The 14,535-nt window shown below is 37.0% G+C and overlaps 2 protein-coding genes across 2 annotated transcripts; both read left to right on the top strand.

Moving 5' to 3' along the window:
* Window positions 1-1,827: 1,827 nt before the first annotated feature.
* Window positions 1,828-5,430, top strand: LOC103989048 (probable Histone-lysine N-methyltransferase ATXR5). Its single transcript, XM_009407787.3, has 6 exons — window positions 1,828-2,344; window positions 2,443-2,520; window positions 4,115-4,338; window positions 4,432-4,532; window positions 4,614-4,826; window positions 5,058-5,430. The coding sequence occupies exons 1-6, from the start codon at window positions 2,011-2,013 to the stop codon at window positions 5,215-5,217; spliced, it is 1,110 nt and encodes a 369-aa protein (XP_009406062.2). The 5' UTR covers window positions 1,828-2,010; the 3' UTR covers window positions 5,218-5,430.
* Window positions 5,431-10,876: 5,446 nt separating this feature from the next.
* On the top strand, window positions 10,877-12,254 carry LOC103989779 (transcription repressor OFP3-like). The gene has a single exon (XM_009408728.3). The coding sequence runs from the start codon at window positions 11,220-11,222 to the stop codon at window positions 12,252-12,254; it is 1,035 nt and encodes a 344-aa protein (XP_009407003.2). The 5' UTR covers window positions 10,877-11,219.
* The last annotated feature ends 2,281 nt before the right edge of the window (window positions 12,255-14,535 follow it).

Genomic DNA, 14,535 nt, shown 5'->3' with positions numbered 1-14,535 from the left:
TCCGAATGCACATTCCACTCTTGAGAATTAATTTAATGCAAAAGCAAAATTTAGGAGAAGAATCATATGCGGATATGATTAGTGGTACAACATTGTGCATTATTGAAGAATTGACTGGTAATATGTTTTGGAAATATGGGCTTTTTGCCATTTACCACTGGATTATTGAAATCTCATATGTATCGTCAATCCCAATATTAAAAACTTATACTTCCACTCTTTCTTTTCAAGTATGCAATTTTTTTTTAATGAAAAAAAAGACTATGAAGTTTAAAGTATTTATGGATTTGAAATCTATATTATTGAAACTAAGAAGAATTCTTAAAAAAAAAGAAACAATGAAAATAAAGTTTTTATTATTTTATAAATACTCATATATCCATCCTTATGTTTTAATGAGAGAGAGGATATAAGAAAATATTTTTGAGTCATTATACCAAGTATTAATGTATATTTGATCAAAAATCAATTATATCTAAAAAATTAAAAATTTAAGGTATGTGTCAAATCTAATATATGTAATTTGACTTTCGATCTTTAATGACATGAGACTATCCTCTTGGAATAATTATTTTCATCTCATATATATAAATATTTTTAATACAGTATATTTTGTTAATATACACTTGTATCAGTCAAAAACAAGTGGAATACATTACAGATTGCCATTAAACTCTTGAATCAGATAAACAAAAGATTGATGATCCTTTGGTCAGATGTTTGATATGTTATGTAACATTAATTCTGTGAACAAGATAAAATTAAATATGAATTGATTCAATTTGCAACCTATAAGCTCATACATATCAAAATGCAGTCAGCTTAGCACAAATTACCTTATAGGTATCCGAATTTGTTTAAATGTGTTGGAATTACGTTTTTAACCTCAAGAAAAAGATGATATTTCATAGGTTTATTTATAGTAAATTCTCTTTTATCATTTATTCCTAAATTTAGATTGCGTCTGTGATTAAATGTGTGTGATTAATTTGGAAAGCATTTCAGGTATGAAATAAATGGGTTTCTTGTACAAACAGAGAGGTTATTCTAACTCTCTCTCTCTCTCTCTCTCTCTCTCTCTCTCTCTATATATATATATATATATATATATATATATATATATATAGAAGTGGTGGGGCCATGGTTTGTTGCAGCTGGAGGAAGGATGTATGAAGATTTGCACTTGGGTACATAATAATCTTGCCTTATATTAATTCATTTGTTAGTTGAAGAATTGAGTGCTATATTTAATTGAAATAATTAAAATTAGTGTAGTATCTGTTCTGTAATCATAATTCATCCTATCCTATGAATACTTAACATGTTTGTGGTTCCTATTGCATCTATTATTATTGGTATCCATTTCATATCTAATAATTGACATGAATACAAATATGAAATGTTCAATATTTAATTCCGATTAATGATGCCACTTTGCACCAGCAAATCTTTTTCTTAAAAAAGAAAAAGCCTCATTTATTTTCTCTATAATTAAGTTAATCAGGAAATAAATCAACGAGAAAAGACATTACAATAATGATATTAGAACTGACGCCTTCTCCACTCGTCGCCACGTGGGCGTTGACCTAGTCAGCCCCCAAGAAAGACTGAATAGTCCTCCGCCAACCCCTCCCGATTCTTGGCTCGGAGATACCGGAACGACCGCTTAGAACCGTCGAATATTCGCGTCACGCGAAGATCACAGCATCCAACGGTTAGGGCCGCACTTTCCGACCAGGAATGGTTTCGTCTTTCCACTTTACACGCGTAAGTTAGCTGATCCAACCTCGTGATGCCACGTCACTTTAAAGTGCGCCGTCCGTCTCCCTGCCTCCCAACTCCCGCGAGCTTCCGTTCCCGTCTCTCGCTCCATTTCGCCCCTTTCCTCCCTCCAGCCTCCCTCGGAGCCACGGCGCTTCTGTAGATTTCGTTCAACGCCGATCGGACGGTGAGGATTCAGTCCCCCGATACTCCATCGATCGCCCTCCGCGCCGTCCACCTCATTCCTCCATGTCCCCGCCATCCGGCCCCGTGGCCGACAGCCCATCGCCGGCGAACTGCTCCGTCCGAAAGCGGACGGCGGCGCCGCCTCCCCCGCCTCCGAAGAAGTACCGGTCCATGGCGGAGATAATGCGGGTGGCGAAGCCCTCCGTCCCTGTCACCGGCGAGTACTACTCGGACCTCCGCTGTGAGGAATGCCGGTCCGGCGATCGCGACGAGGAGATGATCCTGTGTGACCGTTGCGACCGCGGGTACCACCTCTACTGCCTCCGGCCTATCGCCGTTAGGGTTCCGTCGGGGCCTTGGTTCTGCCCTAGCTGTGGTGGAGAGAGACAATTTAGAAGTATATCAACATTAGCATTTACTATTAACCGCTCTATAATATGATTTTAATGAAGAAAACGGTGAGTTTATTGTTCGTGTTCTGTTCGAGGATGGTAGGGTTTCCGATGATGCAGACAAAGATTATAGATTTTTTTCGGATTCAGGGAGCCGAGGAGAAAAGTGGCCACTCCCAAGGTGATTGTACATGTTAGTTTATTCTCAATTATAATCTTGTTGATCCATTCTTGTTAATTTAGATGCTTAGTTTGTTCATGTAGAGTTAAATTTTGAAAATTGCTTGGGCATTGATTTTCTCATGACCATGTTTCTTTTTCCTCGACAATGTATATTCTATGATCAGATACCACATTTTGCATATTTTGACATAATTGAAGATTAATCCTTGGTATATCATGTGCTTTTTTTATTTGTGTTTCTACAAAATAGTCGCAGCCATCAGGAGATAGTTATCTTTTGATTGTAATCAAAATTAGCTGGAGAATGAAGACGACTCATAGGAGACTAGTAAAAATGTTCATCGTAGATGATGCGGAATGAAATGTGAAAATGACCATATATTCTTGATGATCAATAAGGGGATCAGATCTTGACGTGCAGAGGTGACAAGGATGCAGGTGGACCCAAATCGTAGCAGCAGGTGGCACACCTTGATTGCAAGTCGAGATTATTCTCTGGTGGACAAAATTACTCATCAATGTGAGAGAGAGAAAGAAGAGAAATTTTTTAAGGAATTAAGTGTCCATCCAAAGAAATCCTCTTTTTCTATCCATTTAGTCATACGAAACAGTCCCTTATGATTAAGTTGTTTCTTATAAATCTTCAAATGATTCGACTGCATCACATCTCAAGTAAACTATGTTTGTAAAATTATGTGCATAAAACAAAGAAAGAAAGAAAGATCTATTGTTACAAGATGCCACGTAGTGCTGAATGAGTAAGTTAGTACTTTGAAGAAAACCAGTGGAGTATTCTGACGATGCATGTGATTTTCTCTGAACTAGTAGTTTTTCTTTCTAGAACAAGCTAGCCATTTTTTAATGAGATAAAATAGAGGATGGGTTCATGAATAGTCAGAATTCTCTTCTGAAATCACTTTTGGTAATGCTAGCGGCCTAGCACGGAGATGCTGCCAGTCTACAGCATGTGCTTGTGCTTTTGGTTACCTCCAATTTTATGACTAGTCCCTGGGTCTCATATGTTTCGGAATTCTTCAGTTTATGACCAATCTCCTATTGTTGCTCTTGTCCTGACTCCATCGGCTTCCACAACCATAATCTCATATGATTACGGCCCCTCATTTAACTCCATGTGCTGCAAACTTTGTAAATTATCTTTGAGCTATTTTTATGAATGAAAGCTGATCCGTAACTTTTACGTGTTGAAATGGCTACTGAAACTCCACTCTTTTTGCAAGTTCAGAATTAGATTTGTGATCCTTCTCATTTTTTATTTGAATCTGGAGCTGGAATCGGTTCCCAACATATAATTTAACATAATATTGTGCAGACCACATCATCAGGAACTAAGGACACATGATATCATAGGACTTCAAGGTGTACCTGATATGAAAATTTTTCAATCACATCTAGCCCTTCTCCATATACATTACTTGTTGTAGCAACCTTGCCCTCTTACTTGCTTATATGGATATTTCTGTCAGAAATCATTGCCTCTATGCATGTAGAGTTTGCAGAAATTTTTAGTATCTTGCATGTTTGAAAGTTATCTTTGTCGTATTGCAATAAGATTGTCAAACCAATTTGTATAGATGGAAGAAAGCGCAAGAGAAGTTCCTTAGTTATGTACAAGAAGAGGAGGAGAATATTGCCGTTCACTCCAACTGAAAATTCAGCTAGGAGACTTGAACAAATGAGTTCTCTTGCCACTGCACTAATAGCAATGCATATGAAATTTAGTAATGAGCTGACTTACATGCCTAGAATGGCCCCTAAATCTGCTAATCAAGCAAATTTAGAGAAGGATGGCATGCAGGTTTAGAAACTTTCTTTCTTCTATTTTTCAAAAATCTTCTCTTCATCCTTTTTTACAGATGAATTTTAATGCTTGCTTTCGACGTTCTTTAAGGTACTACCAAAGGAAGATAAAGAAACACTAGAGCTCTGCAGATCAATGTACAAAAGAGGGGAATGTCCTCCTCTCTTAGTTGTTTTTGATCCGCTTGAAGGGTACTTTCCCTTGATCTAATTGTACCTTGTTTTAGTTGGAAAATTGTTTAGACAGATGATGAATAATTGTAGTGAATGCAGATTCACTGTACAAGCAGATGGTCCTATAAAGGATATGACACTTATAACCGAGTATACTGGCGATGTGGACTACTTGAAAAACCGGGAACATGATGATTGTGATAGCATGATGACCCTTCTTCTAGCAAAAGACCCCTCTGATAGCCTAGTTGTTTGTCCCGATAAACGTGGAAACATTGCTCGTTTCATTAATGGCATTAACAATCACTCCAGGTATGCTCTTATCTTGATTCCTTGTCTGTATCATGGAAAATTTGTAATATATTAATATCAGAGTACTCGCATTATGCTTACATTACTGTCACTCGTGTGCGTTAGCTTTAAGATCTTGCTTAAGTCTAGATATTACTTTTGGATATTTCATGCCAACGATTTCAATTCTCATTATAAGACTATATCCAGAACCTGGGACTTATTATGCTTGAAACTCTCAATAATTTGCAGGGATGGTAGGAAGAAGGAGAACCTTAAATGTGTAAGGTATGATGTAAACGGTGAGTGCCAAGTCTTATTGGTTGCTTGCCGTGATATATGTAGTGGAGAACGGCTATATTATGATTACAATGGATACGAGCAAGAATACCCTACTCACAATTTTGTTTGACAATCTCGGCAACCTCATTAACATATACACTTTAACCTCTTCTTTGAGATTGGGTGAGTAGGGATCAATTTTTGGCAGACAGCTTTTGGTCCTTTCTCGGCGAAGCTCTCCAATTTTGTAGCTTCACGATTAAAGTTCTGATTCCATGTAGTGTTTTCCCATCTTTAAGATATGGGTTAAGCAACATGAGCATTTAAAAGTTTGATTTGTTTCTTGGCTATTGTTATACAAGGAATATTTTTGTTCTACCAAAAATTCATACAATGTTGCTGAAACTTCAAAAGCAATTCAATCTATACTTGTGTCATTTCACTTGGTTCCCTCTCTCCATCTCCAAAATTTTGCTAAGAAGATGCAGAATTAGAGAAGGCTGTAGTTGTCTGAAATGTTAAAAAAATAATAATAATTTGAAGTCCTTTTGATATATGATCCGAGTAAGAAAAGTTATCCATGGATAGAATTAAAAGATACAACATGACAATCATTGGATTGAGCCTCATATGAACTATATTAGTGATTTTGAGTTATCTTGATCCTTGATCAAGTACTAAAATTGAGGATCAAGTAATGAAACTCTTAAGCATAGGAGATTTTAATACCTCAACTTGAGTAAGAAAGACTACCCATGGATAGGGCTAGAAGACAGGCCATGTGTAAAGCTAACAGTGGCCTATGTTGGTCCTTGACTAGGATATGAAGCTATTTTATGCCAAAGATTATAGTACATCAATTTCATATCACATAGAATGGAAAAAAAAAAACTTGAATAAATTAATAAGGCTAAATAGATTTACTATATTTAACAATCATGATAGATGGTATTACATGAAAGTATTGATAGGCTACGTCTCACCTGCATCACGTTAGAGTTTGATTTTAGGACACTTGCATCACGTTAAAGTTTGATTTTAGGATAACATCGAGTTTTAATAAGGATGTCAAGCCATAAAGACACAATATAACATCCAAAATATATCCTATTTATTAATGATTTATGCTCAATAAATTAGTAGTCAATTATCCATCGGCCTAATCATAATAATATTCTTCTATTAAAATTAAATTTTGGAGTGTTTAGAATTCACTATCCTCCTCTTATATTTTTTAGTCATTTTAAAAGATCGGATAAGTAAAAAATAATAATAATGATATTATAAGATATCGATTCAATCACGGATAATTCAATTGATTCCGTAAGGCCACAAAGGTGGATCTATTTATATTTTCTAGAAATAATGAGTTGTGGTTTGCTTCACTCGCCATATACTTACATAGAGTTCTACATTGAAGCGAGAAGGAGAGGCGACTTCTGGTGATATCCAATATATGGATCCATCGGAACTTATTGGAACAACATCACTGGAATTTGTACGTTCCTTGCTGTCTTCCCACCATAATATTTCTCGCCAACATTGTCTCAAAAATAGTAGGGTTAAAGTCTATTTTAGCTCCTGTAGTTTTGGTTATGGACCACTTAAGCTCTTATAGTTTACTCGTATCTAAAATAATCTCTATATTTTAAAAAACGTAGCATATAAGCCCCTCCCGTCAAATCTGAGTTAACAGACATTAGAGTCTGCTTACGTGACATGTTGACTCGCAATAAATCATTAATATAATGACACATGTAATTTAGGGTTAAAGTCCATTTTAGTCTATGTCGTTTTGGCCATAGACCAATTAAGCTCTTATGGTTTATTTATGTCTAAAATAACCCTTATATTTTTAAAAATATAGAATATAAATTCCTCCCATTAAGTCTGAGTTAACTAACGTTTATGTAGCATGCTGACTCACAATAAATCATTAATCTAATGACACATATAATTTAAGTTTTTTTTAAAAACTAAGACCACCATTAATGGCGAGAGGAGACGTCATCGTGGAAGCAACTACCAATAGTAGTACCGAGCCGCTGCTGCCTAGTAGGGCGTCATATGCATGCTGCCTCTCCTACGTTGATGATGAGCTTAGAAGCTTTCGGTCTTACCTCAGGTGGATGTGCGTCGATCAATCCAACGCTAGGCATGCAGTAGTCTCTTGGTCCCTCCTCCTAGGCGTCTTCATCCCCATCGCCTCCTGCTTCGTCCTCTCCTACGCCCCCACCCGCCGCACCTATGATGTGGTGGTTCAGCTCTCCCTCACCTTCGCCTTTGCCTCTCCGTCTTCGTTCGTCGCTACGGTCTCCGCTGCTTCCTCTTCCTCGACAAGATGAACCTTAACCCTTTTTTAAACTTAAACTACACGTGTCATTATATTAATGGTTTATTGTGAGTCAACATACCATATAAGCAGACTTTAACATCTGTTAACTCAGACTTAACGGGAGGGGATTATATGCTACGTTTTTAAAAATGTAAGGGTTATTTTGTACACGAGTAAACTATAAGGGCTTAAGTGATCCATGGCCAAAACCACAGAGGCTAAAATGGACCTTAACCCTTTTTTAAACTTAAATTACATGTGTCATTATATTAATGATTTATTGTGAGTCAGAATGTCTCTAACGTCTGTTAACTCATACTTATCGGGAGGAGCTTATATATTATGTTTTTAAAAATATAGGGGTTATTTTAGATACGAGTAAATCATAAAGACTTAAGTGGTCCATGACAAAAAACCACAGAGGTTAACCCAAATAGAAAGGAATTCAAGAATGCACCACTTTTGTACCTTGCGAGAGAGAACAAAACCCCATCTGGGTTTGAGTTGGATTGTTCAGATAAGTTGATATTGGTGTTGTGATTGATGAACATATCATCTGACAACATTTATTTTTGGCAGATGGGAGTTTACTTTTTGGGCAATCTCTAAATTTTTAGTCAGGAGGAAAACATTTTGTATAAAAAAAAAGAATATTAAATGCAATTTTGGTAATGTTAGTTAAAAGTCACAATAGATGCATTATACATTTTTGTTTATAAAAAGAAATTATCTTTATTTTCCTTGGATTGATCATTCAATGAGGATTGGGATGAGGATATTAAAACGAATGTATGAGCTTAGTGAAAAGATCAAATAAAAAAGGTTTTTTTTTACAAGAATCATGAGGGAAGATTCTAATCAGCAAAGGCAGTGTTAAGCACTTTGCATATCATTATGGGAAGATAGTGTAAGTTGACCACATTATAAGGGTGGAAGAAACTGAAACAATCTCTATTCTTTTCTAAGGTATTCTTGTCTCTCTGATGGATCAATAGGAATATATTCTCGGATAAACTTGTGCATGGCATTATTGCCAGATTTAAATTATGTATCTGACAAAGTCAAGTAGTGTCATGTTATTAGGTATCATTTGGTTGGAGAGCAAGGAGAAGAAACTTCAAATAAATCAATTGCTATTGCAGTGAGACAATTTGACAGAGAAATGGAAAGAAAGGAGTTACAAAAGACAGTTGCAGAACCACAGATATCCTAAATTACAACACAATGATCACAAGTCATTGGTAGAAGAAGAAAGGAAGATGCTATTAGTCCTAGCAATAAAATATTGTGCTGAGTTTGCTATCAGAGAGCATTTTGATCTCTCTCCAGCCACAATTGTTTCTCCAAAAAGGTAACCCTTAATTTCCATAGGATCTCCCAATCCACATAGGCATATTAATCTCTCTGTAGATTCCACTGGAATCCACCTGCAAATTTATCTTGATTTTTCTCACGAACTCCCTTTCAATATCTTTCTTCCATGTACAGTGAACTGATATTTTGATCTTATCCTCTGAAGCCTCCAAATTCAGACAATGAAGGGATATAAAATGCAAAGAATAGCTGTGAGGACGAATTTTACAAGATTATATCTCCCCTGAACAAAACAAGGTTCATTTTCAAAGTCAGTCTATGCAGCATAAGCAACCTCAACATAGAGTGTCTTAGAGAAAAGCTGAGTTGCAGATATAATGGTATCTCGGAAATCACTTCAAGATGGTCTTAGGTTAAGAAATATAATGCTGTAAGCTTTCTGGGGAAATTAAAGATGTCACTTGCTGAGCTTCTCTTCAGCATTCAGATCATCCAAATATTTCGAGTTTGATTCAGCATTCTCAGTAGGGAGAAGATTTCTTTCTTGGTACCATAATTTAGACCTTGAAGCTTCTGGCTTTCATCCAAGACTTGGTAATAAGGCCCTAGTTTTGCCAACCAAATAGCAATTGACCACCTTAATTGTAGTCATTATATACAGTTCATGTTGTCAAATCAGATCCTTGGGTTGGCAAATCCAAGGCCTTTTGGATGAGGAAATTGTTACAACTCCTCCAGATTTCCAACAAAATTCTCAGGGTATGCTTGCTAAGAATACTAAATGAAGTAGAGAATGGGCATGAACATGATATACCAACCATATCTAGATCAGAGTGAATGAATGAGCCTGTGAAGGTTTTGGCCTCCTCGTGGAACTCTGGAATTAACAGCATCAAGTTACCTTGGATTACTCTCAGAATGGGAATCTGAAGCCAAGGAATCCAATATACTCTGTGGGTCTCTACTGCATCTGTCATCTTCCTAATTCCAAAGCAACATAATCATGACATGCTTAATGCTATCATCATAGAATCGAATCCAAGTACTGTACCCCTTTTGGCACCAGTAGATTTCCTTCCTCCTTGATAGTTAACTGACCCCATCCTGGTGTTTGATGGCGAATGAGCAACTCAATTGATATTGGCTACATGGATTGAATGATCTTTGTATCAGGGTGCACTAAAAGTTGTTTGTCTCATCCAAATTCCGCAAAATCATATCCACATTTTGCCATTGTTTTGTTTGCTTAAACACACTTTAATTTCTGATTTTGTTTATAACAGTGATAGATAGTTGGGATTCTTTCAATGGAGAAGATATGAAAATTTTCTATAGAATTTCTAAACTTATGTTAAAAATTTATATATCTTAAACTTTATATTGACTAATTTTCTAAATTTATTGTTATCCAATTCAAATCTTTGTCATGGATTGTGAGTTGTAATATTTGTGCAATATTGATTCTTTATTTAGATTTTTTTTTTACGTCATACATTTGCAAAGAATTGTGTCGTAGATGGTTGTGTATTGTGACGAGAGTTTGATCGTCGCTTATAATCATACTCATGAATCAGGGTGATTATTCTTGAATCATTGAATGATTGATACGACAAAGATATAACATGTAAGTGTATCGAGATTAGTCCAATCTATGATCGAGGCTCTTATCAATTTGAATATTATTTATAAATATACCCAGAGGAATATTTTATAATCATTTAAGCTAAAATATGAAATGAAAATATTATAAGCAGATTCTGATGTTGTTAATAAATCATCCCTTAGTTTTGCTAAAATAAAAAACAAACAAAATTAACTTTTGTCACATCTTCTTTTCAAGTCTCAGAAACAAAAGACAAAGTGTTCTCTTTGCCTGGTTAGGAAGGGAAGGAGCCTTTGTCTGTGTGCCATCCGATAAATAACAATGTTGCATGAACTGATCACCTAATTTTGCAGATGGCCTCCTCCATCCAAGAACAAGTATGATTGTGTTGCTTCATGATCAAGACAAGAAGAATCCAAACCGCCACCCTTCTTCTCTTTCATCTCTTCACCTTTTACTTCCCCCCATTGTTTCTATAAACCCACCAGTATCAGCTCACATACAATTCTCGTCTTCCCTATTTATCTCCCTCCTCCTCCTCCTCCCTTCCGCACATACCACTGAGCCATTTACTACTCGTCTTTCCTCTACATATCCTGTCTCCACGTTTCGTTTGCAGCAAAGTAAGCAGTAGCTTAGCTTAGCTTTTATGCTATCCTTGTAGGTAGTAGTTGCTTTTTTTTTCTGGTAGTCACTGCGGAATTAGGCAATGGCAGGAGGAGGGAGGAAGATGAAGTCTTAATTTCCACCGGTGCTTTCTTGTATTCCTAATTAGAACGTCATATTGAGTTCAGTAGACTAGACTCCTTCCTTGGCTTCCATTTCATTGTTGTGGGAGACATTATTCTGTTCCTCGGGTTGATTCTGGTTTCACAAGCTGATGGGAAAGAACAGGTTCAAGCTCTCTGACATGCTGCCGTATGCTTGGTTCTACAAGCTCAAGTTCATGAGCCTCAGAGGAAGAAGAGATCACAGCATGTCACAGTCCACCAAGAGAAGCCAGCCTGCACCCACGCCGTTGCCGCCTCCACAGGCAAGGATCCTCCCCAGCAGAGCCTCATGCTATGTCTCCAGCAGATCACAAGCAGAGAAGTCCATCGAGCCACCAAGGAAATCCAATAGGAGGAGCAGAAGAGAGACCGTGGCGGATCCCAGCAACAACATCAAGCTGGTCACCTCCTCCGTCTCTGCCGGCTGCAGCTGCAGGGTGTGGAAGACCGAGTCCATCTCTGTGTTCCCTGCGCGGGCGGCCGCTCCCGAGAGCCCGCCGCACCTGCGAGACCCCTACGTCGATCGTGATCACGGATATCCGTGCAACACCAACGCCATCGATCGGCTCAGCTTCGATCGTGTCGCCTCGTGGTCACGCTTCGACTGCAGGTTCACCTCCTCCGCCAGCGACATCACCATCGACGTGGGCCGCAGAGCCTCCGACGAGCTCTCGGAGTTGGAACTCCCTCCGATCGCCACAAAGCCCAGCAAGGACGAATCTGACCCGACAAAATTCCAAGACAAAACTGTGGTCGGAAAGGTGGTGAGCCATCGCAACGCTTCAGCAAAGAGGTCATCGCCGGGGCTTCACCGGCTCCGGACGCGAGGAAACTCCCCGCGGCTGGCCTGCAAGAAGCTTCGACCTCGCTGCAACCGGAGGAGCGGCACGTCGACAGCGCCGGCGGCGATGCAGCAAGGCAAGGGCTTATCCGGCAGCTTTGCAGTCGTCAAATCGTCGTCGGACCCTCAGAGGGACTTCAGGGACTCCATGGTGGAGATGATAGTGGAGAACAACATCCGGGCATCGAAAGATTTGGAAGAACTGCTCGCCTGCTATCTGTCTCTGAATTCCGACGAGTACCACGGTGTGATCGTCGCGGTGTTCGAGCAAATTTGGTTTGAACTGACAAGCTTAAATCTGTAGTATTACTGTACCGAAGAGTGATTCCACAACATTATATATATATAATAGCTCTGATTTATGAGTTCATCCCTATCATTGCTAATGTAAACAAAGATTACAATGAGCAAACACAGATTCGATTTCAAGCAAATGGCATGGGAAGCTCTGCCACATTATTCCTCATGGCCATGCAGTTTCCTCCGACGCTGCACCAAAACGACAAGTTCATGTTTGATGGAAGGTACCCCACCCCACAAGCACGATGGAGGACACAAGATCTTAAATTGCAGATCTAATTGTAGTCCATGAGACCACTGGATCTTTACCTTGGTCTCGCTACTAACCAGGTGAAACAGAGGTGAGCAAAAAAGAAGAAAGGACAGTGGATTTAGAACCTTCAGATAATTCTGAATCCTGCGTACCATTTGCAATGCAGACAAGAAACATACTATTAGGTGAGATCTGACAAGATTTTAAATCAGGGAACAGTAAAGGAAGCACTGAGATCTGTCAAGAATCTAATACACTATGCAGAGGCTTCAGATGTCATTCATTTATTGTTCGTTTGGGATCTTAATTGTTGTTCATCAGCAGTCCTTACGGAGGTGATAGCTTTGAAACATCAACCGATTCATTTAATGTTCTTTTGGGATCTTAATTGTTGTTCATCAGCAGTCCTTCCGGAGGTGATGGCTTTGAAACATCAACTGATAAGACAGGATATCATAATGATCCTTAAAACTATTGAACTGTTCTTGCTGTCACAGTTCAGAGTTTTAAAGGGTTCAACATATGATTTCAGAATCAGGAAAAAAAAATAATCTCGTAGAAAAATAATAAATTTTCCATGTACTGATGTCCATTCATATTAAAGAATATGCAAATGTAGCAAATCTGAGGTATATTCTCAATTCATTTTATGCCACTTGTGATGACCATAAAGACTCTTTAGCAACCTGTTGCTGGTTGTAGTTGTTTCTCATTCATTTCACTATAAATGGCTTCAAAAGTGCCATTTCTTGGAGGTCATAATTTCAACAAGTCTCCCACAAACAAACTTTTATTGTTGGATATCATGAAAATAATCAAAATAGTTTTTGTGTACTGTTTAGATCCAAAAATCAAAGAATAATGACTTCAAGGTATGTAATCGATTTTCTTGAGAACATATTATAGTTTTGGGTGATTACATACATATTTATATTTATTTTCTGATGTTCTAATCAGAGCATACTGCCATTTGACTATGGAAAATTGATTTACAATATAATGCCATTTTGTTCATCCACAGTCTATTTTTCACTAAATCTTGAATTTATATCTCATGCATCAAATGACATTATTATTGGCACCATTATCGTAAATACTTGCGAAGAAATATTTTTCTAAAATTTTATTTGTTTTAGGAAAGTATTTATTAAATTATTCCATGCTCTTATAATATTAACCCTTATTCTTCTTGTTTACATGGGATTAATAATGAATTTATTATAGTCATTTTCCATGCATTATTTCTAATAGGAGAAACAATGTAGCAAAAGAGTTGATGGGGTGATCTCTTTTGTATTTCTTCTGATAGGCTCTTCCAAATCTTTAATCAATCATTTTGATGTTACATGCACTAAGAAACACAGTGTTTGAAAATAATTATTAATGTCATCATATATGGTTTTTGCCTTTGGAGTCTTTTTCTTTTAATGGCTATTTATTGATTATTTTCAAAAAGGTGGAAAATGTATGATGTTGTCAACTAAGTTCAACACTTTACAATCCACCATAAAAATAAAATAAAACAATGGAAATATGAAAGTTTATATATATGTATGTATATATATATATATATATATGTATATATATATATATATATGTATATATGTATATGTATATATATATATATATATATGTATATATATATATATGTATATATATATATTGGAGCATTTGGTGGAAAATGACATTCGATCTTCCTTGCTAACTATTATTCTCTACTTCTTTTTGTATTTTTGGCATTCCTTATAATGCATTTGATGACTGCATTATTCTTCTGAACAGGAAGCATTAGTTTGGATTACCCTCAGCAAGAAATTATTTGTAGGTAATGACAAACTTAATAATCAATTGAGGCATGAGAATTCCTCCAAATTAAGGACATCAAGTTTTTGTTGCTATAAGAAGATCGAGATAATGAGGATCATCAAATCAAGGATAACGATTAAAGATCATATCTGAAAGTTGAAATACCAAATAATATGATTTAAATAACGACGAAACACATAGAAAATATAACTATAAATATATAAAA

The sequence above is a fragment of the Musa acuminata genome, chromosome BXJ1-6, assembly GCF_036884655.1.
Source record: "Musa acuminata AAA Group cultivar baxijiao chromosome BXJ1-6, Cavendish_Baxijiao_AAA, whole genome shotgun sequence".
Classification (NCBI taxonomy): domain Eukaryota; kingdom Viridiplantae; phylum Streptophyta; class Magnoliopsida; order Zingiberales; family Musaceae; genus Musa; species Musa acuminata.
This window is presented reverse-complemented; position numbering and strand designations above follow the sequence as displayed.

What these genes read in the sequence shown, in the direction of transcription:
- LOC103989048 (XM_009407787.3), top strand. Translation starts at nt 2,011, where the DNA reads ATGTCCCCGCCATCCGGCCCCGTGGCCGACAGCCCATCGCCGGCGAAC. An exon ending in GAAAAGTGGCCACTCCCAAG is followed by an intron (nt 2,521 to 4,114) that starts GTGATTGTACAT and finishes CAATTTGTATAG; the next exon opens with ATGGAAGAAAGCGCAAGAGA. An exon ending in GGCATTAACAATCACTCCAG is followed by an intron (nt 4,827 to 5,057) that starts GTATGCTCTTAT and finishes AATAATTTGCAG; the next exon opens with GGATGGTAGGAAGAAGGAGA.
- LOC103989779 (XM_009408728.3), top strand. Translation starts at nt 11,220, where the DNA reads ATGGGAAAGAACAGGTTCAAGCTCTCTGACATGCTGCCGTATGCTTGG.